Source organism: Panthera onca, chromosome C1, assembly GCF_046562875.1.
Source record: "Panthera onca isolate mPanOnc1 chromosome C1, mPanOnc1 haplotype 2, whole genome shotgun sequence".
NCBI lineage: Eukaryota > Metazoa > Chordata > Mammalia > Carnivora > Felidae > Panthera > Panthera onca.
Window position 1 is genome coordinate 207,531,845 of NC_138346.1, and position 27,916 is coordinate 207,559,760.

The window sequence follows — 27,916 nt, forward strand, 5'->3', positions numbered from 1 at the left end:
CCTCCAAATCCCGAGGGCCCCAGCGAGGGCTGCGCGTGCGCTGCCAACTCTATGGTCCACGGAGGCGGAGCCTGCGGCCCGGTGCATGCCGGGCCGGCGGCGGGCCGGCCCGGGCTCCTATCATGGCGGCGGCGGTAGGGGCGACTCTTTGGCCCTGGCTCTGGGCCGCCCTGCTTGTCCTTTCGGACGCGGTCTACGAAGACCAAGTGGGCAAGTTTGATTGGTGCGTGCGTGTGGGGCCTGTTCGGGAAATCTGTGGCTATTTTCTCAGTACCTATGTGGTTGCTAAAGGGAGGGCCGTTACAGGCAGCAGGATCGGCTGCATAACTTGCCGGGCTCAGTGCAAAATGAAAATGTGGGACCCCGCGTTGAAAAATGAAGAGTTTTGAGATGGCCAGAGCAGAGCATTAAACCAAGCGTGAGGGGCACTTCTAAGCCAGTCCCTGGGTGACAGGTCGCGAGCCCGTGAAGCCGGCCCTGACCTTCAGGCATGCTTGGCTTTGTGGTCAGAGGTCACTGCTCCATCCTCCCCCGTCAGGCCCTGTTTTTGGGACTCAGGTTTCTGATCTACTGGGTGTCGGGGGTCGACAGCCCCTCAGTGAGCTCTCGTTCTTCCGCGAATTGGCGTCTCTTGGGTATGTGAATAGATGCTTGGGTCAAGACAGGTCCTAAACCGAGTGCCCTTTCTGCTCCCTTCCAGGCAACTTCGACCCTGGGCTCAGAGTAAGACCCGGCAAGCCTCACATCAGCCGGGAGGTGCCATTAATTCATTCATTCACTCGCTTACTCACTCTCGCCCCCTTCCTTAAGGTCCTGGAATTGGTTTGCTTTTATTTGAAACTAAATTTTGCCATTTAAGGGTTGTGCGATTTTGGGAAAGCGACTTAACCGCGCTGTGCCAAGGTTTATCTGTAAAATGGGTTTACTAGTAGTTCATTGTTACCTGCAGTAGTTGTAAGGATGAGTGAGATCGTTCCTTTAAATTAGTACAATGCCTGGCTCATTGAATGCAATTAGTGAATGTTACCTGTTATCATTACTGTTCAGGGAACAGTTTATTCTTCAGACCCAGCTTGGATACCTCCTCTTCTGTGCAGTCTTTTCTGTATCAGACACATTGATTCATGTATTTGTTGAGTGCTTGCAATGGGCCAACAGGTGTTCTAGGTGCTGTGGATACAGAGTTAGGAAGGAGCTCAGTCTGGTGGGGCAGATGTATCTGTATGTGACATAAGACAGTGTGACAAAGGCAACTCGAGTCACACTAAAAAGTTTTTTTTTTTTTTTTAATGCTTTTTTATTTATTTTTGAGAGCAGGAGAGAGGCAGAGTACGAGTAGGGGAGGGGTGGAGAGAGAGGGAAACACAGAATCCGAAGCAGGCTCCAGGCTCTGAGCTGTCGGCACAGAGCCTGATGCGGGGCTGAAACTTGTGAACTGTGAGATCATGAGCTGAAGTCAGAGGCTTAGCCGACTGAGCCACCCAGGTGCCTCTCGAGTCACATTTTTAATGATATGTGGAAATCCTTACAACGTAATATGTGAATATTACATGCGTACGGCGTTTTCACATATATGTGCCTGCGATATTCCAACTTACCAAATACTAGGTATATGCAATTTACAAATAGAAGAATAAACAGAAAGAAATACCCTAAAACACCAAAAAGTTTATAGTGGTGGTATTTTAAGCATTTAAAATTTTTTTTTTCATTAAGTTTATTTATTTTTGAGACAGAGAGAGACAGAGCATGAATGGGGGAGGGGCAGAGAGAGAGGGAGACACAGAACTGGAAGCAGGCTCCAGGCTCTGAGCCATCAGCCCAGAGCCCGACGCGGGGCTCGAACTCATGGACCGCGAGATCGTGACCTGAGCTGAAGTCGGACGCTTAACCGACTGAGCCACCCAGGCGCCCCAAGCATTTTAAGATTAAAAAATACTTTTACATAGTTTTAATATCTTCTACAACGAGCAGACATTACTTTTGTAGTTCAAATAAAAGATAGCAATGTATTTTTTTAAGTTTATTCATTTGTTTCGAGAGAGTGTGAGAGAGAACAAGGGCTAGAGTGTGAGTGAGCAATCGGGGAAGGAGCAGAGAGATAGGGGGAGAGAGAGAGAGAATCGCAAGCTTATCTGTGCTGTCAGTTCAGAGCCCGCTGTGGACTCAAACCCACGAACCGTGAGATCATGATCTGTGTCGAAACCAAGAATCAGACGCTTAACTGACTGAGCCACCGGGCACCCCAAAAGATAGCAATGTTTTAAAAGAGAGCTTGGGTATTAGAGTCAGAAGTTCTTAGTTTTGTGTTCTAGATCTGACAGTAACTAGTTGACCTCAATAGACATTAGTTCAGTTATGTGTAAAATGAGAGTAGTCATTTATTACTTGTAAAACCAAACTAGTAACGTTTATCCTATGTACTTCATAAAGCATTTAATAGATACAGCAAGAACTAAGTATGTGAAAATACAAGTAGAAACTGTCAAATGGCACATAGGTCTGTCTATCCGCTCAGTTTCTTTAAAAAAGAAGACGAAACAACGACAACAAAAAACAACCGGACCAAACCACACCACAAGAGAAATTTAGTGCAAATGCCATGTGTGTTTAGTTTGCAGAGATGAGAGTATTTCTTGCCTAACAGCCATGTGTGGGCACCTCCTGTGTACTTGGTAGTGAGCCATGCAGAGTTAACTATATTCCCTTTATGCTAGAGAACGGTGTTCAAAGTTACGGGATCTATTCCAAGGGAAGTCTGAGTAATGAGTCAAATGGATCGCAAGCATGGAGTGGGCTCAAAAAGGCTGTAGAGAACAGAAGCCTGACCCCATCTATGGAGTTTGGTTGGAAAATCTGCATGATTTTTTTTTTTTTTCCTCCAGAGCTCAGTGAAAATAGAAGGGCAAGTTGGATTGTATGCTTGTGAACAACAGGCTTTGTCTCTGTTTCCTCATGTGTAATAGGAGCGTCTAGTCCCTCTATTAACGAAGACCGAGAGGACTAATGTTTATTCCAGGGGGGTTTTGGTCAGATGTGTCACTTGAGACAAACATGTGAACTTAAAAGGAAGACTTGCACTTCTTATCTACCAGAGTGTATTCTTTCTCCTTGTTCTGTTTGCTTCTGACTACACTGCACAGAAATCTTGCTTTTGGTCGGATCTCGTTAACAGACATTTCTCCTGTGTCCTGAGATAAGGACCTAAGATGGTGACAACCTCACGTATTGGCACAGTTGTCTTTTCCCGAAATATTTTGTGCAGTGATGATTTTGACCCCTGTCACTGCCCTGTACTCTCTTCCTCAGGAGACAGCAGTATGTTGGGAAGCTCAAGTTTGCCTCCTTGGAATTTTCCCCTGGATCCAAGAAGTTGGTTGTGGCCACAGAAAAGAATGTGATTGCAGCATTAAATTCTCGGACAGGGGAGATCTGTGAGTGACCTGTGTAGGCCATCAGCTTGGGATGGGATGGCTGACCATAGTGAATCCAGAATGGCCTATGGCTTAGGTAGTCTTCCTGGCTGCAACTCAAGTTAGGGACAGGTTGGCCAAAAGATGCATCTCTTACTGCGAGTAAGAGAACTCCTGCAAGTTCTTAAGATACTGCTTCAAAAAACCCGTTCTTTTATTCTGCAGTAAAGGTTTGGATGCCACTCCAATTCCTTATGCTGCTTTCATGGATGTTTTTAGGCACTAAGATTGTGTACATGCAATTTACAATCACTACTTTTCTTGTGGATCACAGAGATTTTGTTTTGTCAATCGTACGTTTAGGGTGGCAGGGGGTATGGCAAGTGAAGAGACTTCAGACTGGGATAAGAGTCGCTCCTCTCAACCCTTCCTCCCCTCCTTACCTAGTGAGTGGGAGGAGACCATTGCCAGTTAGCTGTAATCCTTCTCTCCTTTGAAAAAAAATTGGATACTGCTACGCAAACAAAGAGCTCTTCAGTTCTCCCCTACCTGTCTCCTTGGATGCCTCTCTTTTATAGTTTATAGTAATTTCTGACTCTCATGTTTCTCAGTGTGGCGCCATGTTGACAAGGGCACAGCAGAAGGGGCTGTGGACGCCATGCTGCTCTGTGGACAGGGTAAGCAGAGTCCTGCTTTGTCTCTCTCGTGGTGTTGGCCCCATCTCCCCATTCCTTGGTTCCTTCCTTTGTGCAGGGTTGGCTAAGAAAGGAGAAGGGGTGTTTTCAAAAGGAAAGGACAGGTATCGCAAGTAACTTCCATTTGCGTCCATACGTCAGAGGTGCGGCCATTGCGCACAGACTGTCGGAGGAGGCTACAGAGGGCCAGTTGGGGAGATGACTTCACCGTGGTCTTTTCTCTTCCAGATGCAATCACTGTGTCCAATGGAGGCCGGATCATGCGTTCCTGGGAGACTAACATTGGGGGCCTGAATTGGGAGATTACCTTGGACAGTGGCAGGTAGAGGGCAAAGAAGCTGTATTTCACCTAGGCTTGGCGTGAGGCTTTGCTGGAACACAGGTCTGCATGGACAGCAATTCCGGGTCTTTTGGCTTTTTTCCTCACGGACCACCGAAGAGCCAAAGAACATCAAACACCCAGTGTCTTGATGAGTTGAGGTCATGGAACATGTGGTTACTCTGCCAGTGTTTATTGAACCCCCGTAGGCGCAGATTTCTGTGCTAGGTGCAGAGTGTATCCTTGCCCTCGAATGGTGGTCCTCATCTTACCGTGACTTGAGAACTCTGTGATGTCCTAGGTATAAGAATGTCATGTAAACCTCCCAGTGTTTTAATTTTACGTTGCGAGAGCAACTTGGGCTACTGTTACACCTTTGCTGGGGTTGTTTCCGTTACAGGGTCGTTTGCAGTAGCCTATACCTCTTCTGGTGGTAATGTATTTGGCAAACACTTGGCAAGCCCTCCAGACAGTGGGAACACACGTGTGAATGTGAGATCAAGAAACGCACTGTTGGCTGGGGGAGGCAAGCACGTAGCCTTCAGTGGCAGTACTGTGTGTGAAGGTTGCCACGGTAGAGGGATCACCTGCTTGCTGTGCAGTCCTGGGGGCGGGGTGGGGGGAGCAACCCTTAGGAGGTTCCTGGGGTCTCAGGGGAGCAGAACAGCCGAGTGGTTGGAAATGCAGCTCCTCAAGTCAGCCAAGCACAGGCAGAGCCAGTATTGGGATTCTGATGCGTTTGGCTCCAAGGCCTGCTTTCTCACCTACCAAGCTGCAGTGGTAGTGTTCCAGATCGTCTCCTCTAGTCCGAGGCCCCGGAGGTGCCAGGCCGTGCTCACCCCTGTACCTGTGCTCAGTTTCCAGGCGCTCGGGCTGGTAGGCCTGCAGGCATCAGTGAGGTACATCGCGGTCCTGAAGAAGACCACTCTTGCCCTGCATCATCTCTCCAGTGGGCACCTAAAGTGGGTGGAGCATCTCCCAGAAAGGTAAGGCCACCTTCCCAGCCGGTGATGACTGCCTCGGCCTGCTCTCCACAAGCCCCTGTGTCTCCTTGAGGGTTGAAGCGTTTGTTCTGGCTCAGGCTCACCTTATATTGGCATCACATGGATGGTGTTGGGCTCACTAGATGTAGGCCTGCGCTCCAAGGCCTTGCTACCTCTGGCGTTTCCTTTGCAGTGAGGAGAAAATTCTCAAACTGGGCACTAGAGGCAGTCCGGCAAAGGGAGTGGCTCACTTGCTCCTGGTCATAACACTCTGGGCTTTTTGACTTCTGGTTCAAGTCAGACTAAGCCTTTCTCTCTCTCTCTTTCTTTCTTTTTTTTTTTTTTAATTTTTTTTTAAATGTTTATTTATTTTTGACAGAGAGAGACAGAGCATGAGCGGGGGAGGGGCAGAGAGAGAGGGAAACACAGAATCCCAAGTGGGCTCTAGGCTCTGAGCTGTCAGCACAGAGCCCGACGCGGGGCTCGAACCCACAGACCGTGAGATCATGACCTGAGCCGAAGTCGGACGCTCAACCGAATGAGCCACCCAGGCGCCCCTCTTTCTTTCTTTTTTAATGTTTACTTATTTTTGAGAGAGAGCGTGATCAGGAGAGGGGCAGAGAGAGAGACTGAGAATCCCAAGCAGGCTCCATGTTGTCAGTACAGAGCCCGACACGGGGCTTGAACCCATGAACTGTGAGATCATGACCTGAACTGAAATCAGGAGTCAGTCTCCTAATCAACTGAGCCACCCAAGTGTGTCTTCAGTTGGACTCAGCCTTTCATTCATGTTATGAATCAGAACAACTGAAGAAGAGGCCAGGGTAGGAGCTGGGTGAGGTTTGAGATGGTTTCCAGAAGTCCTAGATGTGGAAAGCTGGGAGAGATTAGGAGGCAGGGAGGAAAGGAAAAGATTGGCTTAGACCTGTGGCCATTTTCAGAGTGTAAAACTCAAGTTCCTATGTGGCCAAGTGCATGGCATCCTGGAGCAAAGGAGGCCCAATGGGGCTTGCCGGCAGCTGCAGTGTGCCTGGCTGGCCTCCAGGGGGCAGCCTTACCCAGCAGATTGGCGCCCTATAGGAATGCCTGGGGGTGCCATTCCTACTTTTAAGAAGAGCTAGAAATCTGATTTTTACATGTAAAGTCTCAGTTCCTTTTTTTTTTTTTTTTTTTTTTATGGTTTATTCCTGTTTGAGAGAGACAGAGTGCAAACGGGGGAGGGGAAGAGAGAGAGGGAGACACAGAGTCCGAAGCAGGCTCTAGGCTCTGAGCTGTCAGCACAGAACCCCATGTGGGGCTCGAACTTGGAATGGCAAGATTGTGACCTGAACCGAAGTCAGACGCTTAACTGACTGAGCCACCCAGGCGCCCCTGTAAAGTCTCAGTTCTAAATATTGACGACTATTTAAAAAACAAACAAACAAACAAAACAAAACTGTGAGCCAAACAAAACCTACTTGGGGACTGCTAGTTTGTGACTTCTGGCTAAGGACTTGACTGATTTTATTTTATTTTATTTTATTTTATTTTATTTTTTAAGAACGTTTATTTTTGAGAGAGAGAGATACAGAGTGTGAGTGGGGAAGGGGCAGAAAGAGAGGGAGACACAGAATCTGAAGTAGGCTCCAGGCCCTGAGCTGTCAGCACGGAGCCCATTGTGGGGCTCGAACTCACAAACCAGGTCGGGCAAGTCCAAGTCGGGCACTTAACCGACTGAGCCACCCAGGTGCCCCAGGACCTGACTGATTTTAGAGGACCCCTGAGATGGGCCTGTCCCACAGCTGAAGCTGTTGCTCCTTGCCTTTTTTCTTCTGTCTCTTAGTGACAGCATCCATTACCAGATGATGTATTCCTACGGTTCTGGGGTGGTGTGGGCCCTCGGAGTCGTTCCCTTCAGCCACGTGAACATTGTCAAGTTTAACGTGGAAGATGGAGAGATTGTTCAGCAGGTATGGTCAAGGCATCGGCTTGAAGAGCCTTGTGGATTGTGGAGGGGAATAGATGGAGCCCTTCTTTGCATCCAGGACCAGAGAACTTGGCCGGAAGCCATTCGTGGTCCCTGATTCTGGTCACTTGGGACTCTTTTCCTCTCATCCAGTGCTTGTTTAAAGCCCTCACATTTGCACACGGTGCTCTACTGGGGCGGCTGAAAATTACATAGGTTGCTTTCATTGCCTGTGAGTTTCTTAGAAGATGATACCGTGAGATAGCGAGGAAACCACATTTGATAAATATAGTGGAGAAATGCTTACCTGAAGTATCAGGTCTTAAAGACGACTGGGTATGTTTTTCCAGTGACCAGAAACAAAATCCTGATTTTCTCCAACTTTGGAGCTCTTGAGAGGTTGGGAGGGATGGGAAGAAGTCCTTTAGAGCCAGCCGTGAAGAACCTTTGAGCTTAGCCCCCCGTGAGATTGGTGGTGACATTGCTGATGAGCCGAGAGGGAAATGTAAAAATTCTCACGAACCTCTCACTAGGCTATCTTTCCTGTAGGTCAGGGTTTCAACCCCCTGGCTTCAGAGTCTCACCGGAGCCTGTGGTGTGGTGGATGAGGCTGTGCTGGTGTGTCCTGATCCGAGCTCACGGTCCCTCCAGACCTTGGCCCTGGAGACGGAGTGGGAGTTGAGACAGATCCCACTGCAGGTGAGAGGTAGTGCTGCGGCCCTCTGGCCCAAGGCCTTGGCTTTGCCGCTTAGAAAAGTCTTTCTCTTGGTGATGCTGCTTCCTTCCTGAGCCTTGGCAGTTGCTGGGAAAAGGTCAGGCTTCTGGCTGACCTGGTGTGAGGGGAAATGGGCCACTCCTCTCTTTGGGGAACCTGAATGGGAGCTTCCGGAGCCACATGCCATGGCCTAGTTACTTTCACTGGCAAAGTGGGGCAGGGGAAGCAGGCCTGGGATGGATCAGTGGATCAGTGACTTGCCTGCGTTTAGCCCTAATCCTCTTTCTTCTTGCCTTTCAGTCTCTTGACTTGGAATTTGCAAGTGGGTTCCAGCCCCGGGTCCTGCCCACGCAGCCCAACCCGGTGGATCCTTCTCGGGCCCAGTTCTTCCTGCAGTTGTCTCCGAGTCACTATGCTCTGCTGCACTATCGTCACGGGGTCCTGAGTCTGCTCAAGAACTTCCCACAGGTAACCGCAGGCAGCATAGGATTCAGGCGAATCTAGCCTCTGAGTCTGCAGCAGGGTGGGGGTGTTAATTCGAGCTTCCGTGTAGATACTAATAACAGCATGAGATTTATGACTGGCCTGTGCCTGTGTTGGAGGTACGGGGAAAGGCTTATGTGCAGCTATGGACGCACCTGGGGCCTTCGTCTGTTCTCATGTGCCCTGGCTGCTGTGCTCCAAAGTCAGGAGCACTTTTAGCCTCAAGGCCTAGGGGACCTCCCTGTAGAGGTGCTCCTCTGTAAGGCCACTGGCTGGTACAGGCCCCATTTAGGAGGTGGCACTTTGCTTTATTCCCAGGCTGCCCTAGTGAGCTTTGCCACCACTGGGGAGAAGACGGTGGCTGCGGTCATGACCTGTCGGAGTGAAGTGGTGAGTATTGAGAGTAGCATCTCCTCATATCTACCAGGAGCCCTGAGAGCCAAAAGTCGGGGCGGTTGGAATGCAGGGGGCAGGAAGCCGTTGAGAAATAAGTTTTCGCTGGTTCTACAGAACTTTCTGCATACCCCCTTGTCCCCGGCAATGAACCCTAATATTACACCCTCACTTTTCCCCTGGGGCTGCTAAGGGCTGCACAGGCTCTCTGGGCAGGAGTCAGGAGTGAGGTTTGTCTTCTCCAGGGGCTGAGACGACACAGAAGGGAGAGCTTCATTTTGGTGACTGGGGAATGACCCTTTGGCTAAATTTTCTCCTTCTGTCCTTCTCTTCTCCCCTGCAGAAACCTAGCAGTTCTGAAGATGGGTCACTGGGGAGTTTTTCGGAGAAGTCTAGTCCTCAGGTACAGTGTGGCATTGAGTACTAGCATTGGGCATCTGGCATCGTGCCAGACCTAGAGACAGGGGCGGCCCTCCAGGGAAGCTGGGAGCAGCTGAGGCTTGGAGCGGGTCTCCCGGAGCCCTCAGCCTCACATGGGGTTCGCCACGTTCTGTAAATGAAATCCGGTTTCTCTGGATCCTCTTTAGTTGGGAATTTGGAAGGAGAGACCCTAGAATGTGTTCTTAAGCACTTTTGCCCCTGGCGCTCAATTTCCCTGTCTCTTCTGTGGTCCTGGCTGGTATTGCCAAGTGGTAGTCTGTGCATCTGCATCGGGGCAGAGTGTGGGACCCTGGGTGGCACGCTTGTTGCTGCGTCCCCCGTCCCCGAAGCTCCTCTGGAGAGCTCTGTGGCCCTACCTCTGGGAAGTCTGCTGCGCCGCACCGACTTCCTTCTGCAACAAGTACGGCAGTCGTAGTTCTGTTTGTTGACTCAGGTACCTTACTTCCGTCTCAGGATTAAGCTTTCTTTTTTGCTTTTGTTTTCCTTTGCGTGTATTTCCTCTTTTGGCCTGGTCCCCCTCTACGGTGGTTCACCCCAATTCTTGGACGTCCTCTGTGGGGCTTTGCTTTGGGGGATCTCTCGAGTTAACCCGTGCCGTCTGTACCCACAGGACTCACTGGCGTGCTTCAACCAGACCTACACCATCAATCTCTACTTAGTGGAAACGGGTCGGCGGCTGCTGGACACCACCATCACCTTCAGCCTGGAACAGAATGGCACTCGGCCAGAGCGGGTGAGTTGGGGCCTTGGTCTTGCTCTGTCCTGTGAGCCTCTCACCGTGAGCCTCGCTTCCTCAGGGCCAGCTCGCAGCCTGGGGCCCTGGATTAGGGCTCTCCGGACACGGGTTCTAGTTCTTCCTGAGCAGCCGACCTGTTGCAAGTCCCTGTGAATCACAGCAGAGGCGGGTGTCATTTATGCCAAGCGGTGAGCGTGCCAGGCGCTGTGCTGAGCTTTTCATAAACGCACTAATCGACTGGACCCCGCCTGTCACCAGCCTTGTGAAGTGGCTCTACTACCCTCATTTTACCAGTGAAACTGGGCCTGGTGAGATTCAGGATGCCACCCAGAGTCACGGAGCTAGTAAGGGGTCACCGGTGCCACAGCTTGCACTTGGCGGTTGTCGCCCCGCATTGCCACTCTGCACGTTCAGGGTGTTCTTCAGCCTGTCTGGGGCCGTGGCTTCTTCGTCTCCAAAATGGAACGTCTGATCTGAGCCTTCTGCTCGCTTTGCGGGGGATTGGAGCACGAGGAATGACGCGGCGCCCGGGAAGCACGCAGGTTCCTCCTTGGGGAGGTCCGAGCTGCAGCCTAGCACCCCTGCGCCGGCTCCGATGAGTTCACGTTACCTCGTGGGGGGTCTGAGTGGTAGCCGTATCGTTTACACAGCGAATAACACCGTGAGCCGGGCCTCTAACCGCTCCCTATGCCTCGGCCTTGGGGGTCTGGTGCTCAGAGGCGTGCGGATGCTCGCCGACTGCCTGGTTCTCACTCTGCCCACAGCTCTACATCCAGGTGTTCTTGAAGAAGGATGACTCCGTGGGCTACCGGGCCCTGGTGCAGACGGAGGACCACCTGGTGCTGTTTCTGCAGCAGCTGGGTGAGCAGACCTCCTTCGGCCCTCTTCTTTTTCTTCAGGCCTGCCCAGATTTCTAGTCAGACTCTATTTTGGGGTCTGTGGACCGGCTGCTGGCAAAGATTCCAGCGGAGTGTAGCCTGAATGTTTTTTAGAGCCATATGTCACCTGCTTTTGAGTAATCCCTTAGCATGCTAGGGTGGGGTATGGAACTCCCCTTACTTGAGCTGCTGAATCCCCCCCTCCCCCGCTGCTTCTCTGTCTCCCGCAGGAGCTGCTGGAATCCCTGAGCCACGGAGAAGAGTGCGTTCAGGCGATGGGGGAGGCGGGCTTGGCTTTTGTAACCGGGGTTTCTGTAGCAGGGAAGGTGGTGCTGTGGGGCCGGGAGGAGTCGCTGGCGGAGGTGGTGTGCCTGGAGACGGTGGATCTGCCCCTGACTGGCGCGCAGGCTGAGCTGGAAGGCGAATTTGGCAAGAAGGCGGGTAGGCACGGAGGCCGGGACAGCAGGGCTGCTGGAGGGGCCGCCCCGGGAATGGGTTTGGCAGTTAGACCACAAGAGACGCTGGCTCGTGGCCTCCCCGGCTTCCTGGGCGCAGTCGTTTTGCCAGTCTGTGTGGACCTAGCTCTGTGACCAGTTTCTGGGGCGTTTGTGGCCATGGGATTTAGGTCACCGTTCTTCTTTCTGAAGAAGTCTCTTGTGCATCCCTCTGTGGCGAGATCCTGAGGGAAAGGAAGCTTGGCTCAGTAGAATGATAGCTACTGTTGCCTCGGTACCTCGGTTCTCCAGGCACCGTGTCAGGCATCCCCAAACCCCAGCCACATCTTTCTGGAGAGGTGTGACTGGGCGGGTGCGGTTGTCGTGGTGACTGGCGGTGCCCTCTGACGCCGGCCAGTCCCAAGCCGCAGGCTGGACTTGGTTCACTCCCCTCTGGTCAGTCCTGCCTCCCGCCTCTCCCTTCCTCCCCTCACCTCACTCCGCAGCTGGTGTTTCCTCGGCCTCCTCTGGGCCGGGCACCCCGGTAGGCATTGTGGATTTTCTTGAGCTGAGGATTAATTTGACTTTACTATTCATTTCTGCTGCCCGGATCCAGCAATTCAAGGTAAAATCTGCTTCCTGCTGCCCTGTTGCTCGTTCCCTGCTCGCGTGGCTAGCTTTTGGTTGGTTCTTTGTTTGTCCTGGCCGGCATCGATGAGGTGCCTACCGTGTGTGCATGGACCGCTGGGGCTGTGACTTGTCCCGTTGGCTCTCCTCTTCCTTGAGCTGAGGTTGCTGCAAAGTAGGATATGCAAAGGCACTACTTTTCAGTGAACGCTCGCCGTGGACCCCGCATGGTGTGAAGTCCTGTGTGTATATCCTGTGGTCTAATCTTCCCAATAGCCCAGCAGACGACAGGTGGTTTTACAGATGAGGAACCAGAGGTCAGAGGTTATGTACAGGGGTCACCCAGCTAATAAGTAGTAGAGCTGGGATTTTAATTCAGGCGACACCAGAGACCGTGCTGTTTATTCACACTGGCTGGCTCCGATGGCCACGTTGACCCTCCAGAGGAGACTCGAGGGTGGCATCCTCAGTCACGGGGTGGGGTGGAGTGAGTGATAGCTCTGGGGGTCAGTCATCACTTGGTCTGTCGGGAATAGGTTAAATAGCTGACGGGGTGGGAACGAAGCAGTGGGTAATGGGAGTACCTGTCCACAGTGCACCTGCCTCTGAGTCCTGCAACCCGATACTCTCCCCTCTTGTGGCTTTGTCGCGGCACCCAGAAGCTTTCCTCTGGCCATTCTGGATGCGGGCCGTGGCGGAGACATGCCAGCATGGCTACAGCCTGCGTGGCTGACCCCTGACCTCCTAGTTAGTCTCCTCTCCCAAGATTCCAGGAGGTGGAGTACTGTGAGCCAGGAAAGCAGGTTTTGGAAGTTCCTGCATGGCTGTACCTGAGCGTGAGATGGGCAGCTTCAGACAAAGGACTGCCCGTTAGACTTGCAGCCTGGCGTGTGATGACTTGAATGCCCCACAGGAGCAGGAGAGACCCCTCGCCAAGAGAAGCCCCTTGCTGGCAACACCTAGTCCGATGAGGAGGGAGCCTCAGTTGTGTTACCTTTTCCTTGACACCAGACGGCTTGCTGGGAATGTTCCTGAAACGCCTCTCGTCGCAGCTCATCCTGCTGCAGGCATGGACCTCCCACCTCTGGAAGATGTTCTACGACGCTCGGAAGCCCCGAAGCCAGATTAAGAATGAGGTCAACATTGACACCCTAGCCAGAGACGAATTTAACCTCCAGAAGATGATGGTGATGGTGACGGCCTCAGGCAAGGTGAGGGCGTTTGAAGCCCCGGGTACCCAAACCTTCTGAGGCTCCGCGAGTGGGAAGCAGAAAGCCTCTGGTAGGGGACAGGGCCAGCTCTAGTCTCCCAGGATAGGGTCGGTTCTTCGGCTTGTCTCTCTAGTAGCGAGCCAGTTATTTGTTTATCTTGCAGCTTTTTGGCATTGAGAGCAGCTCTGGCACCATCCTGTGGAAACAGTATCTCCCCAACGTCAAGCCAGACTCCTCCTTTAAACTGATGGTCCAGAGAACTACCGCCCATTTCCCCCACCCCCCGCAGTGCACCCTTCTGGTAAAGGACAAGGTGAGGCTGTCCTCCTCGGATTTGAGCCAAAGTAGGTGTGGCTTTTCAGTGTTTTGCAAGCCGAATTTCTCCGGGGCCTTTGGAATGCTGGGATAGCTAGGGACGGGTGTTCAGGGGTTAGGCAGCTGTTTGCCTGAGTGGTGGGAGCATCCTGGACCGATGGGGGGTCGGTTGGCTCTGGAGGAGGTGTGACGTCACCAGACCTGGAACGAGCCAGCTCTCCTCGTTCCCAGGGACACAGGCCACCGGTTTCTCTTTAGACGAGGGAGAGCAGGACACAAGCTGTTTCTCTCTTTAGCTCCCAGAATTAGCTGGATTTTTGTGGATTCACTCTATGTCCTTAGAAAGGCGGTTTGGTAGACACTGCCGAATCGGTCGGTGCCTGACCGTTTTGTTTGTTCCTCAGCATGTCCGGTGCTTGGTTAACTTTGCAGCCACAGGCAGTTTACCTGTTTCCCTTCTGACACGCTAGCCTCAAGGACCGTTCCCGCTGAGGCAGGACTTGATTTTGCACAGAGGGAATCCACCCAGAGGGCACTGGGGAGGCTGTCACAGCTGAGCTGAGGTCCCAGCTCTCCAGATGTACCCTTAGCGTTTGCCTTCTTTTCCGGTTGGTGGAGTCTGACTGTTTGCTTGACCATTTCAGGAGACGGGAATGAGCTCGCTGTATGTCTTCAATCCCATTTTCGGGAAGTGGAGTCAGGTGGCCCCCCCGGTGCTGAAACGCCCCATCTTGCAGTCTTTGCTTCTCCCCATCATGGATCAAGACTACGCCAAGGTGCTGCTGTTGATCGATGATGAGTACAAGGTGCGAGACTTTCGAGTGGCCGGAGGGCATCCAGGAGGGTCAGATGTGGGGGGAGGTGTGTGGTCAGAGCTGGTCAAAGCAGCCAGCACGTGTGTGGGCTTGAGGGGCGTCTCTGAGCCACCCGATGGCTCTTCCTGCACCTGAGAAAACTCGGGCTCTCAGCAAAAGTAGACTTACGCCCCACGTCGGGTCAGTGGACTTCAACTCTTTTAAGATTTGCTATGTTATTCTTAAGGCTCTTTTTGGAGGCGAACAGTAATGAGTCTTGAGAAACTGTATGGAGAGTCCTTTTCCTTTAATTCCTTTCTTGGGCTGTCTGGGGTTTTCAAGGTCACGGCGTTCCCAGCCACTCGGAATGTCTTGCGACAGCTCCATGAGCTCGCCCCTTCCATCTTCTTCTATTTGGTGGATGCAGAACAGGGACGGCTATGTGGATATCGACTTCGAAAGGTAGGGAAGGCGCCTCGTGGCAGGACCTTTTGGGGAGGAGTAAGGGTGTCCCTCGGATGTTCCGCCAAGAAGTGGATCATAGCATATGCATTCTGTTGTAGACGTATCAGCATAATCCCGATGTCTGATTCGCGGTCATTTTCATACTGAGCAGCTGCTATGTGGCAGACGAGGGTCTAGGTGCTGTGGAAAGAGGGGTGCCCGATACATGAAGTCTGCCCTCGTGGAGGTTTTTTTTTAATTTTTAAGTTTATTTTGAGAGCGAGAGAGAAAGTGGGGGAGGGGCAGAGAGAATCCCAGGCAGTCTCTGGGACGTGAACTCCTGTACCACAAGATCATGACCTGGGCCAAAGTCGGACGCTTAACCGACTGAGCCACCCAAGTGCTCCTCCCCTGGGGAGTTTTTATTCCATGTTCTTTTTCTATAGCAGAGAGAAGGGATGTTGTCCATCCTTGAGCGGGTGGGAGGTGGGAACCCGGGTTGAGTAATGAGTCGTACTTTCTGTATGAGGATGATGTTATTGACCCACTCCTGATGGAATGTGTGCTTTGAGTTTTATTTTTAGATATGAGATTGATTTGTTCTAATGCTGACATACTTGAGCCCCGCACTAGCAAACAGTCTAGACACTGGCTCTGGGGTCCAGCTCTGAGGTTCACAAGGGGCTGACTTTGGCCTCGTTAGTAGGGCTGTGGACAGAAGGGATTTGTGGACTCACCAGAGGCCCTCCATCCTGTCCTGCAGGGTCTTTTGAGAGGCAATACCGTGTAGAGCTTAAGGGCTTGGATCTGGCTGTCTGAGTGAAGCCAAGCTCTATCACTTGTTAACTTTGTAACCTCGGGCTTATGACTTCTCCAACCCTCTGTTTTCTCATCTGTGAAATAAGATGATTGCATAAATAAGATGATTACAACCCCATAAGGTTGTAAATCACATGAAGGTGTAAATCACATGAAGTAATGTCCGGCACATGATAAATGCCATCTAAGTTTTAGCTGCTGTTGTCCTAAAAATGTTAAAGAAAAAAAAAAGTGTCCTTTCCTGACGTTTTGTAGCAGCTGATCTTTACAGAAACAGCACGGGAACGGTCTCCCTGGAAAACATCTTCTTTCGTCTTGTGGGTGAAAAAAAATTGTCCCTTCAAGTTGATAAAAAGGGGACCTTGAAACAGATGGTTCTTTGTGGTAGAGGGGAGCAAACTCATGGGTGTCATGATCAGTGGAGTCCTAAGGACATATGGGAGTAAACAGTAGCCAAAGGAGGACAAAGGACACTAAGCTTACGTGGGAAATAAGCCAACTGCAGTCTTGGGTCGTTGACCTCCAGGTGAGCGTACTGGTGACCTTACTCCCTGGGGAGGTTTTCGTGCATTCAAATGGCTTCACAGGAGCCGGTGGCGATGCAGCTTGATTTGCTCTTAATACAAATTTTATTTCAAAAAAAAAAATTTAAGTTACGCATGTTGTAAATATTGATCCAGAAGCACACAGAACATGAGCAGACCTCTGCAGATGGCGTGCGTGTCAGTAGTTGGCCGTGTATCCTCCCTTGTCCTTTCTGTGCATTTGTAAATACTGGAGTCACGGTGGTATGGACCACAGAATGTGTGGGGTTCATATTCAGGTTTTCTTACTTAAGTGGAATTTGTGAAGTTTGTTCCTTTTATTTAGTATGTTTTCTACCTCATTATTTTGTTAAATCCATTGTTTGTCAACGTACAGTATTGAGAAAATGCAGAACCATGAGGTTACGGCTCGCTCGTTCACAAGAGGAACGCGGTTGTGTACATGGCCCTCAGATCGGGAAGCAGCATATGGCACCGGGACCCTGGGGGGCTCTTGTGTCCCTTTCTTTTTTTTTAAATGTTTATTTATTTTTGAGAGAGAGAGAGAGAGAGAGCGAGCATGAGCTGGGGAGGGGCAGAGAAAGAGAGGGAGACACAGAATCTGAAGCAGGGTCCAGGCTCTGAGCTATCAGCACAGAGTCTGACGCGGGGCTCGAACTCACAGACTGCGAGATCATGACCTGAACCAAAGTCGGACGCTTAACTAACTGAGCCACCCAGGTGCCCTTCTTGTGTTCCTTTCTAGTCTCTCTCCCTGCCCCCCCCCCCCCTCCCCAAGGCTCCACATATATGCAGTATGGATGTATACTAATGTATTTAGCTGCCTGGGTGGTTCAGTCAGTTTTTTAAGCATCCGACTCTTGATTTTGGGTCAGGTCATGATCTCACGGTTTGTGGGTTCAAGCCCCGTGTCTGGGTCTGTGCTGACAGCACGGAGCCTGCTTGGAATTCTCTCTTTCCCTCTCTCTCTCTCCCCCTCCCCTGTTCATTCTCTCTTTCTCAAGTAAATAGTTAAAAAAAATGTATTTAACTATAAAGCTATATGTATTGGTTTTCATTGACTATAAAGAACATTTCCTTGTATGGAACCAGAAAAGACCCCCAATAGCCAAAGCAATCTTGAAAAAGAAAACCAAAGCAGGAGGCATCACAATCCCAGACTTCAAGCTATACTACAAAGCTGTAATCATCAAGACAGTATGGTACTGGCACTAGAACAGACACTCAGATCAATGGAACAGAATAGAGAACCCAGAAATGGACCCACAAATGTATAGCCAACTAGTCTTTGACAAAACAGGAAAAAAGAGCCAATGGAATAAAGACTGTCTCTTCAGCAAGTGGTGCTGGGAAAACTGGACAGCAACATACAGAAGAATGAACTTGGACCACTTTCTTACACCATACACAAAAATAAACTCAAAATGGATGAAAGACCTCAATGTAAGACAGGAAGCCATCAAAATCCTTGAGGAGAAAGCAGGCAGAAACCTCTTTGATCTTGGCCGCAGCAACTTCTTATTCAACACGTCTCCGGAGGCAAGGGAGACAAAAGCAAAAATGAACTACTGGGACCTCATCAAAATAAAAAGCTTCTGCACAGCGAAGGAAACAATCAGCAAAGCTAAAAGGCAACCACAGAATGGGAGAATATATTTGCAAATGACATATCAGATAAAGGGTTAGTATCCAAAATCTATAAAGAACATAGCAAACTCAACACCCAAAAATAATCCAGTGAAGAAATGGGCAAAAGACATGAATAGACACTTCTCCAAAGAAGACATCCAGATGGCCAATCGACACATGAAAAAATGCTCAACATCACTCATCATCAGGGAAATACAAATCAAAACCACCATGAGATATGCTTTTACACCTGTCAGAATGGCTAACATTAACAACTCAGGCAACAACAGATGTTGGCAAGGACGCGGAGAAAGAGGATCTCTTTTGCATTGTTGGTGGGAATGCAAGTTGGTGCAGCCACTCTGGAAAACAGTATGGAGGTTCCTCAAAAAACTAAAAATAGAACTACCCTACGACCCAGCAATTGCACTACTAGGCATTTATCCACGGGATACAGGTGTGCTGTTTTGAAGGGACACATGCTCCCCCATGTTTATAGCAGCACTATCAACAATAGCCAAAGTATGGAAAGAGCCCGAATGTCCACCGATGGATGAATGGATAAAGAAGATGTGGTATCTGTATACAATGGAGTATTACTCGGCAATCAAAAAGAATGAAATCTTGCCATTTGCAACTACGTGGATGGAACTGGAGAGCATTATGCTAAGTGAAATTAGAGAGAGACAAAAATCATGTGACTTCACTTACATGAGGACTTTAAGAGACAAAACAGATGAACATAAGGGAAGGGAAACAAAAATAATATAAAAACAGGGAGGGGGACAAAACAGAAGAGACTCAAATATGGAGAACAAACTGAGGGTTCCTGGAGGGGTTGTGGGGGGGGGATGGGCTAAAGGGGTAAGTGTCACTAAGGAATCTACTCCTGAAATCATTGTTGGACTATACTCTAACTAATTTGGATGTAAATTAAAAAAAAAACCAAACTGTGTACACACACACACACACACACACACACACACACACACACCAAAAACCAAAAAAAACCAAAAAATATTTCCTGTAATGTTTCAGGGTCCCTGCCAGCTTAGTAATTTACTGCTGGCCTCAGATACAGGAATCTTTTTTTTTTTTTTTTTTTTAATGTTACTTAATTTTGAGAGAGAGCATGCACGCATGAGCAAGCAGGGGAGGGGCAGAGAGAGAGGAAGACATGGAATCCGAAGTGGGCTCCAGGCTCTGATCTGTCAGCACAGAGCCCAAAGTGGAGCTCCAACTATGAAGAGTACGATGATGGCCTGAGCCAAAGTCAGACGCTTAACCAACTGAGCCACTTAGGCACCCCTAGGAATCTTCACCTTCAGTAATAAAGTGGTAAACTTTCTTTGGATATTTCTTACTCAAACAGTGAGATACCATGGAATATTCCTCTCCTTTCTTACTAGCTTTAGTATCTTTCTGAACCAAACCGAGAGTTCCAAAACTCCTGCACAAACTAGATCCTTATTACTGTTTTCTTAGGAGCTCTGATCTCCATTTCTTCCAGCACAGAGGCCCCAAATAGAGGAGTATGGGACGTATCTGGCTACAGCTCTTGTGGGTCTAAGTGTGCTCTCCAGTTTATTTATTTATTTTTTTAATTTTTTTTTAACGTTTATTTATTTTTGAGACAGAGAGAGACAGCATGAACAGGGGAGGAGCAGAGAGAGAGGGAGACACAGAATCTGAAACAGGCTCCAGGCTCTGAGCTGTCAGCACAGAGCCCAACGCGGGGCTCCAACTCATGGACCTGAGCCGAAGTCGGATGCTTAACCGACCGAGCCACCCAGGCGCCCCTCTTTTTTTTCTTTTTTTAAGTGCTCTCCAGTTTATAAGTGCTGGTTCTCTTGCCCTGGCCCTAGGATCTTACCACTGAGCTAAGCTGGGAGCTGACTATTCCCCCAGAAGTACAGCGCATCGTCAAGGTGAAGGGGAAGCGCAGCAGCGAGCACGTTCATTCCCAGGGCCGCGTGATGGGGGACCGCAGTGTGCTCTATAAGGTACGGTTCAGCAGTCTGGTGTCAAGTAGAGGGGCAGTGGCTTGGATTCTGGCTCTAGGATTTGGCAGATACTTGACCTTGAGTGAGTCATTTCATTCCTTTGAGCCTTAATTTATTGTCTGTAAAACGAGTATAACATACCCTGTTCCTAGGGTTGTTGTGTGATCACATGAATGCTCACGTGTAGCATAGTGCCTGGTGCGTGGCCGCTACCCACTAGAGGTTAGCTGTTGTTACTAGTGGTAGCGTTGATAGAACTTTCTGGGGTTGAGCCTTAGCTGATCCATTAGAAACCCCACCTCTGTGGTCCGACACTAGTTAGTGGGGAAGGGAGGGAGACGGAGAGGTGGCCAGTGGGCTGCAGCACCTCGGGGAGAGAATGCAGTCCTTGTAGTAGTGGTCATTGGTTACACCCTCTGCAGAGTGGGGGGTTGAGTTGGAGGAGGAGATGGGATAGAACGGGGTAGCGCGACCCAGGAGCCTTGACGAGCAGGCTGCTTTCCCCAGGCGTGAGGCCGTGCCGCAGAGTGCAGGCCTGCTGGGCTGTCCACGTACAGACTTAGCTCTGCCGCAGGCTAACTTCTGTCCTGGGTAATTTGGGTAGGCTCCCCGAAGGTCTGTTTTCAAGAATATACCGGAGATAAGAGCACCTACGTCACAGGATTGTCTTGAAGATTGACAATAACACAGACCGTGGTTAGTGTACTGCTGTGTAATTAATGCTATTGGAGCCATTGATCTGAAATCTTTATTGATGGGTGCCTTCCACGTGACTGCAGTCAGTTTGACTTATTCAGAACAACCAAAATAACAAATTCTAAAGTACGTTTGACTTGTACTAGAGAAAAATACATTCACTATGTGATTTACCTTTATGAGGTGAAATTTACTAGAGTACTTGTGTTTTTCTGTGTTGAAAAAGTAGAGTAGATTGAAAAAAAAAGAATAGATTCATATTCATCACACACATTGTTTAGTCTTTTTTCAATAAGCCTTTTGTTTTGGCCTAATGTTAGATTTACAGGGAAGCTGCAAAGACCATGCATCGAATTTGGTTATTCACCCCTTACCTGGTTTCTCCTGGGAGACTGTGGTACATCTGTCTGAACTCAGAAACCGGCATTGGTGCAAGACTGTTAACTAAACTCCAGACTTTCTTCGGGCTTCACCAGGTTTTTCGCTGAGGTCCCTCTCTGCCGCAGGCCCCAGCCCCAGACCCCATGCTCCACATAGTGGTCCTGTTTCTCTAGTCTCCTCCACTCTGTTCCGTTTTTCAGTCTCTCTTTGTTTCTCATGATCTTGGTGGATTTGAAGAGTACTGGGCAGGTGTTTTGTAGGCAGTTTTTGTTTGATGTTTTTCTCACGGTTAGACTTTGGTTGGGGTTTAGAAGGAATACCACAGAGGGGAAGCTGTACTTTTTTCTTTCTTTCTTTTTCTTTCTTTCTTTCTTTCTTTCTTTCTTTCTTTCTTTCTTTCTTTCTTCTTTCTTTTTTCTTTCTTTCTTTCTTTCTTTCTTTCTCTCTCTCTCTTTCTTTCTTTCTTTCTTTCTTTCTTTCTTTCATTTTTTTTTGAGTGCTATGAGGATGCCACGTACTTTTTTAGATTCTGGGATACGTTAGTGAACAGAATAGACAAAATTGAGGCTGTTATATATTCTGGAGAGGCCAATAATGAAAATAAATAGATAAGTTTACAGCAAATTAGAGGTTGATTACAGAAAAATGTGAAACTGAGAAGAAGGAATGGGGAGCTGGGATTGGAAGGGGGTGCAATTTAAAATAGGAATGTTAGGAGGGCCTCACTGAGATGGTGACACCTAAGTGAAACTTGGACGGAAGGAGGAAGGGACAGTGTGTGATAGCAGGGGAAGAACCTTCTAGACAGGAAGGCCAGAGTGGGCCTGGAGTGTTCCAGAAATGGCAAGGATGGTGTGATTGGAATGGGGTAAGTGAGGAAAGTCCAGGCTGCTGAGGTCGGAGGGCGGCAGGTGGCGGGGCATACCACAGCTGCCACTCTGGCCTTTAGGCCACGTGAGATGGAATGCCAGTGGGGAGTTGGGAACACAAATGTGACGTAAACGACCAAGATGAAGGGCTCGCTCAGCCTGCTGTGTTGAGACCAGAGGGCCGAGGGAGAGAGCAGGCAGACCGCGTAGGCTGTTGTAGTAACCCCAGGGATGTGGTGGCGGCTTGACCAGGGTCGGTGGGGTGTGAGGAGGGACCAGATTCCAGGTGTGTCTTTAGGTAGAGCCAGTGAGATATGCTGATGGATGGGATGCTTGGGTCTGTGCTGGAGAGAGAGAAGGGGTCCAGGATGGCTTGGAGGTCTCCGGTCTTAGACCCTGACGCAGGGGGAGGCCCATGGGGAGCAGGCTTTAGGCAGGGGCAGGACAGGAGTTCCCTTTGGGGCGTGTCAGGTGTGAGATGGGACATTTAGGAAGAGATACTGAGATGGCAGCCTGTCAAAGCCTGGAATTCGGGGAGAGTCTGACATAGATACGCAGCCTTGGCCATTGCCAGCTCCTGTGGGTGATGTGACCATGAGAGCGAGCATAGACGAGGTCTAGGAGCCCGAAGAGATGAGGACTCCGCAGAATAGACTGAGAAGGAGGGGTCCGTGGGGTGGAGGAGAAGCAGGGGGGCACGTGTCACGGACACTAGGCGGAGAAGGTGTTTCCAGAAGGGGTGACCGCCCTGTGTCACGTTGTACCAGCAGGTCAGGGAAGACCAGAGCAGACTCGGCCATTGGCTTAGTGGTAGGGAGGGCAGTGGTGGAGAGAAACAGCGTCGCTGCAATGATGACTTAGGTCCGTGAGTGGGCAGACCTGTATCTTGAGTTAACCATTTGGTGTGTCTGTGACGTGAGCAGGTTGAGTAACTGACTACCTTGAGCCTTTCCTCGCCTACCAAATGTGGAGAGCCACAGCTCCACCGCAGGTTTATGGGATTCAGTGAGGCGATGTAGGCCAAGCACCCGGTGTGGCACGCGGCACCCAGGGACTCTGATCCAGTGCAGGGAAGACGAACTCCAATAGGAAGCTCTTCTGACCAGGAGGTCTGGTTTCTCCTCCAGGCTGGCAGGCTCCAGGTCTCCCGCACTGCCCAGGGCTCACAGCAGAGTGGAGCTCGTGATTCGCCATCGTGGTTCTGAAGGACCTCTTCTCTCCTTCTCCCCAGAGCCTGAACCCCAACCTGCTGGCCGTGGTGACGGAGAGCACAGACATACACCACGAGCGCACCTTCATCGGCATCTTCCTCGTTGATGGTGTCACCGGGCGCATCATCCACTCCTCCGTGCAGAGGAAAGCCAAGGGCCCCGTCCACATTGTGCACTCCGAGAACTGGGTGGTGGTAAGGAGGGGCAGATCTACAGGTGTCACTACCAGGGACGTGACACAGTCAAGAGCGCGTGGCTGGTCTCCCCGTGTCTCGAATCCTTTCATCGCCTCTTGTTGCAACCAGTGGCTGCTTTGTGTTTTTGTAGGATCCAAACCCCTGGATGGCAATTGAGACAGGCTCAGAAATTAGACCACCTGGGGCTGATGCCAGCCCTGCCTTTTCCTGACTGTATAGCCTTGAACTAGTTATTTGAGCCAGTGTGTTGCATCATTTGTGAAGTAGAGAGAGCAGAGTGTCCTGTGGCCTAGGTTGGGACGACGCCTGCCACGTAATAAGCGCTCAAACGCTAACTTGCTGTTCTGCTTTCTGAGTATCTTGAAAACCCCTTTTGTCTTATGGTGCACTTTGGATAAAACTAGATAAAACTACCCTGAAAGTTAGTAAACTTGGCAGCAAGGAAGAAAAGTGGGGTGCTGGGTGGTTTCTTTCCTCCCTGGACGTGTAGCTCGTCGGAAAGCTGGCTTCCTGTGGAAGTTCCCCTTTCCCGCCGAGCCAGCAGCCGCGTCCCAAGCTGCCCTCTCTTCTCTCTGCAGTACCAGTACTGGAACACCAAGGCCCGGCGTAACGAGTTTACCGCGCTGGAGCTCTACGAGGGCACCGAGCAGTACAACGCCACCGCCTTCAGCTCCCTGGACCGTCCCCAGCTGCCCCAGGTCCTCCAGCAGTCCTACATCTTCCCCTCCTCCATCAGTGCCATGGAAGCCACCATCACCGAGCGGGGCATCACCAGCCGGCACCTGCTCAGTGAGTGACCAGGGGAGGGTGTCCGGGGTGGCGGGGTTTCCGTAGGGCGTCACACTGAAGGACACGGTTGGAGACGCGACACTGGCACACCCTGTTTGACCACCGTAGGGGAGGTTACTGAGGAGGGCTTTGTTTCAGCCGAGAAAGTTCCTTAGTCTGGCTTTGTCACCTGTAAGAGACGGCACGACTCATTTCTGATGAGCCACGTCACTTCTCTGTCAGGCATTTTCACCTCACCCAGCAAATTGAGCCCTGATGTCATGTCTGTGCTGATACTGCGGAAACCCACAGGGGTTAGGGTCTCCTTCTGTGTCTGGGTGCGGGACTTAGTGACAGCTTAGCAGGCTGCTTGGTCTGCTGGATTTTACTAGAGACGTCAGGGACTCTCAGCTCCGACAGGCACTTGGATCACTAGTTTATTCTCAAATCTGTGGGTTTCCCAGATTTGGTCCCTCCATCCTGTAACCAGCAGGCTCTCCTGTGGCCTGCAGCGACACGCACACACCTGGTGTTCTGGTGTTCGGCCAGTGGCGGGGACGCCCGCTTTGTTGGGGCGGCTGTCACTGGAGGGAAAGGAGAGGGCTGAAGAGATCAAGTGGCCTTCTGCGCTCTTCTCTCTCATCATACCCATTTCTTGATTCTAGAACTTGATTTCCTGAGGTCTCAGGATGATGTGTGAAGAAACCAGTATCTTCAAAAGTGGGAACCTTCATTCAGACCCATGTGTATTCTTGAATTACTGTTTTTGGCCACTTAAGGGCACTTCAGTGACCCAATTTTTGGTTTGAAACTATCTTAAATTTCTGTGATAATGACATTTTTGTGACTAGCCCCGATTTGGGATTGGATCACTGTGTGAACATTTACTTCTGTTGACTTGTTTCTGTGTAGTTGGGCTACCTTCCGGAGCAATTCTTTCCCTTCCTAAGGCCTTGCTGGATCCCCGCCGTCCTGAGATCCCAACAGAACAAAGCAGGTGAGACCTTGCAGGTGGTGCTGAAGGCTCTGACCCTGAGAATGTGACCTATCGACCTGGTCCTTGGCCTGCTGTCTGCCGTTCTGCTGTGCTTGGGGCTGGGGTCATAGCCGTGAACAAATCCAACAAAACTCTCTGCCCTCATGGAGCTTAACATTCTGGTGGAGGAGGTTAAATGAGATAAGCAAGAGAAATGATGTTGTGTTAGGTACTTGTAAATGCTACGGAGAGAAAATCAAAAAGGGACTGGGGCTATGAAGGGTTGGGGAGGGGTACCTGGGGGTGAAATTTGAGAGGGTGGCCTGGGAAAGCCGCTCTGGAAAGGTGACTGTGGAGTGAAGCCTCGGAGGAGGTCAGAAGCCAGCCTGTGGATGTAAGGGAAGACTTCCAGGCAGGGGACAGCCAGTGCCTGTGCCCTGAGATCATGGCTGGTGAGCCAGAGGCAGGGAAGAGGCCACAGTGGCCGCAGCAGCTAGCAGGGATGGGGGGACACTAGGAAGTGAGCTCAGGGAGGCCATGGGGGCTGGGTTATGTGGGGAAGTCAAAAGCTTGGCATTGTTAGTAGTCATTTTTTGGGTTGACCGCCATCATCTCTGCATATTTCTCCACCTCTGTCCCGAATCCTCTTCACTTAGGGGTGTGGGGAAGAGGGAGCAGGAAAAGGGGAACAGGGGGAAAGGGGGTGTTGGTTTGGAGAGAGGGGCGGCTGAAGCTGGGGAGACACGTGGGAGGATCCTAGGGTTTTCCAAGGAGCACGGACCGAGTCGCTGTGGAGCAAAGAGCAGGAATTGGCCTAGTGTGGCTCCGTGGGTGAGTTTTAGAGTGGCCCTGACTTTCCTCCTCTAGGGTGAAGTTGCATTCTGTTGTTTTCTTAGATTTAGAACGAGGTAGGAATCCAGATCTTACTCTCCACACAGGTTTCTTTCTTGTAGCCCTTGCTGACATTCAGCTGCTAAATTTTTAACTACGTGATGCAAGTAGATGTTGAAGGAAGATTTGAGGCTAGATATGTGGCCTGGAAACCTCCTGGGACTCAAAAAGGGCAGCCAAGAGATCCCCTTGCAGGAGTTTTGAATGCCAGTCCTGGCTGATGTTTTGCAGAGAGGAGAACCTAATCCCGTACTCTCCAGACGTGCAGATACACGCAGAGCGATTCATTAACTACAACCAGACGGTTTCTCGAATGCGAGGGATTTACACGGCTCCCTCAGGCCTGGAGTCCACTTGTTTGGTGAGTAGAGCCCACAGCCGCTGTGTGTGATCGCTGCTTTTCGGTTCACCCCAGAAGACAGCTGAGGATTCCATATCTTTTCTTACCAGAGTTTGAGGTCATGGTGGACCGCTGGCCACCTTTCTTACGTATTTCTCGCTCCTTTTGCCTTCTAGGTTGTGGCCTACGGCTTGGACATTTACCAAACTCGAGTCTACCCATCCAAGCAGTTTGACGTCCTGAAGGACGACTATGACTACGTGCTAATCAGCAGTGTCCTCTTTGGCCTGGTGTTTGCCACCATGATCACTAAGAGACTGGCACAAGTGAAACTCCTGAATCGGGCCTGGCGGTAAAGACCCAAGACCCACTGCCAGAGAACAGAGAGCCGAGGGCTGAGAGGGTCAGACAGGAAGCTGGAGTGTGACAGGCCAGGGGAGGATGTGTGTTGGGTGTTCGTGTCAGCGGAGTCGTGGGGAAGAAGAGGGACTCTTGTGGAGACTCCTTCCGGGACACGTCTGCTGCGGTGTTGGTGGCGCACGGAGGCTGAACTCACACGTTGTCTCAGCCGAGAATCTCAAAGCATCTCGACGGACTTGCCCTCAACGTCTGAAGGCTATCGCCCTGTTTCCTTTTTTTGCCCACTCGTGAATGTTGTTGTTTCGAAGACCCCCAACAGATTTTTCTCTTTTGTGAGGCCTGCCTAACTTGATTGTGGTTTGCCTCTTGTGTTTCCCAGACCTGTCCAGAGATCTTTCTGCTTCCCGGCCTCATGCTTCAAAGTCCAGAGGGCACTCTTACTGATAACTCCACCTCGCAGGTGCTTTTGCTGTTTTACGTCGAGAAAGAAGATCCAGGCTTAGTTGAGGCTTAAAGACTGATCCAGCTTCTCATGGACTTTCTCCAAAGAGTTGAGGAATCTATATATGGTGTCAAAACTCACTTTAACTGAGCCCCTTGTTTGGAGGCTGTCATTCATCAGGGTGGGCCACCCTGTCCTTGATTCAGTTCATCAAAGTCGAGTGCGAAATAGTGTCCTGGTTTGTTGGGTCCGTGCTTTTCACCTAAGTTGTGTGCAAGCTGAGGCCTTTTTTAATCCTACTGAATTGTGTCAACCTGCAAGAGATTTTCAAGGAGGAGACAATCTACCATTTCGTGGTACCTGCTAACCTCTCGTTTCACCCCCAGGCTGTAGTCCTCTTCTGACCTAGAGGAAGTTGTCCTGTTCAAGAACCTCATTATTTATTTTTACTTTTAGATATAAATTAATGAGTGCCTCACCGTGTTTCTCCTAAAGTGAGTAGATTTTAAATGTTACTGTTGTAACCTTTGCAGCTTTAAAAGAGGGGAGAGTGGGGGTAGGGGAAGGAAATGGGCATTTTGTGGATGAAGCATTGCTGATTGGTTGGGCTGTTGTCTCTGCTACGAATGGAAGAAGTCCTAAGAGTTTCCTTTGTTCACGGATCTGGGAACGATGGAGTTTTTCTTTACTGTGGAAATGACATGTGCAGAGGAGACCATCTGTAGCCTTGCGGGCAGAGCGGTATGCTTGGGTGTCTGAATAAAGTGAATGGTGAACGGCACGAATGTCAGTCCTTTTTTGTGGTGTGGGACTTGGAGGCTACTTCTGCATTAGAGGGGACAAAAAGCTATGCAGAAATGGAGTGTATCTGAATAGGAAGCGTGCCAATTCAATCATATAAGAGTTGTGTTATTTAAAAACAAAATGAAATCTGGGGCAGCTGGGTGGTTCAGTCAATTCAGC

General features: G+C 50.3%; 1 protein-coding gene across 2 annotated transcripts; it reads left to right on the forward strand.

Moving 5' to 3' along the window:
- The first annotated feature begins 86 nt into the window (after nucleotides 1-86).
- EMC1 (ER membrane protein complex subunit 1) lies at nucleotides 87-27,734 on the forward strand. Of its 2 annotated transcripts, none has more exons than XM_060626246.3 (23): nucleotides 87-223; nucleotides 3,310-3,434; nucleotides 4,025-4,090; nucleotides 4,337-4,430; nucleotides 5,285-5,413; nucleotides 7,233-7,359; nucleotides 7,905-8,054; nucleotides 8,371-8,538; nucleotides 8,872-8,943; nucleotides 9,290-9,349; nucleotides 9,998-10,120; nucleotides 10,888-10,984; nucleotides 11,320-11,442; nucleotides 13,074-13,273; nucleotides 13,437-13,586; nucleotides 14,233-14,394; nucleotides 14,725-14,844; nucleotides 19,685-19,822; nucleotides 23,000-23,173; nucleotides 23,755-23,965; nucleotides 24,857-24,941; nucleotides 26,043-26,172; nucleotides 26,328-27,734. In XM_060626246.3, the coding sequence occupies exons 1-23, from the start codon at nucleotides 123-125 to the stop codon at nucleotides 26,505-26,507; spliced, it is 2,985 nt and encodes a 994-aa protein (XP_060482229.2). In that variant the 5' UTR covers nucleotides 87-122; the 3' UTR covers nucleotides 26,508-27,734. The 2 variants fall into 2 exon arrangements, with proteins under 2 accessions (XP_060482229.2, XP_060482230.2); XM_060626247.3 differs by having other exon boundaries at nucleotides 11,323-11,442.
- The last annotated feature ends 182 nt before the right edge of the window (nucleotides 27,735-27,916 follow it).

Bases quoted from the DNA above. Each gene is read 5' to 3' on its own strand.
- EMC1 (XM_060626246.3), top strand. From the start codon at position 123: ATGGCGGCGGCGGTAGGGGCGACTCTTTGGCCCTGGCTCTGGGCCGCC. The intron at 4,091-4,336 runs GTAAGCAGAGTC...TTTCTCTTCCAG, and splicing joins CATGCTGCTCTGTGGACAGG to ATGCAATCACTGTGTCCAAT. The intron at 5,414-7,232 runs GTAAGGCCACCT...TCTGTCTCTTAG, and splicing joins GTGGAGCATCTCCCAGAAAG to TGACAGCATCCATTACCAGA.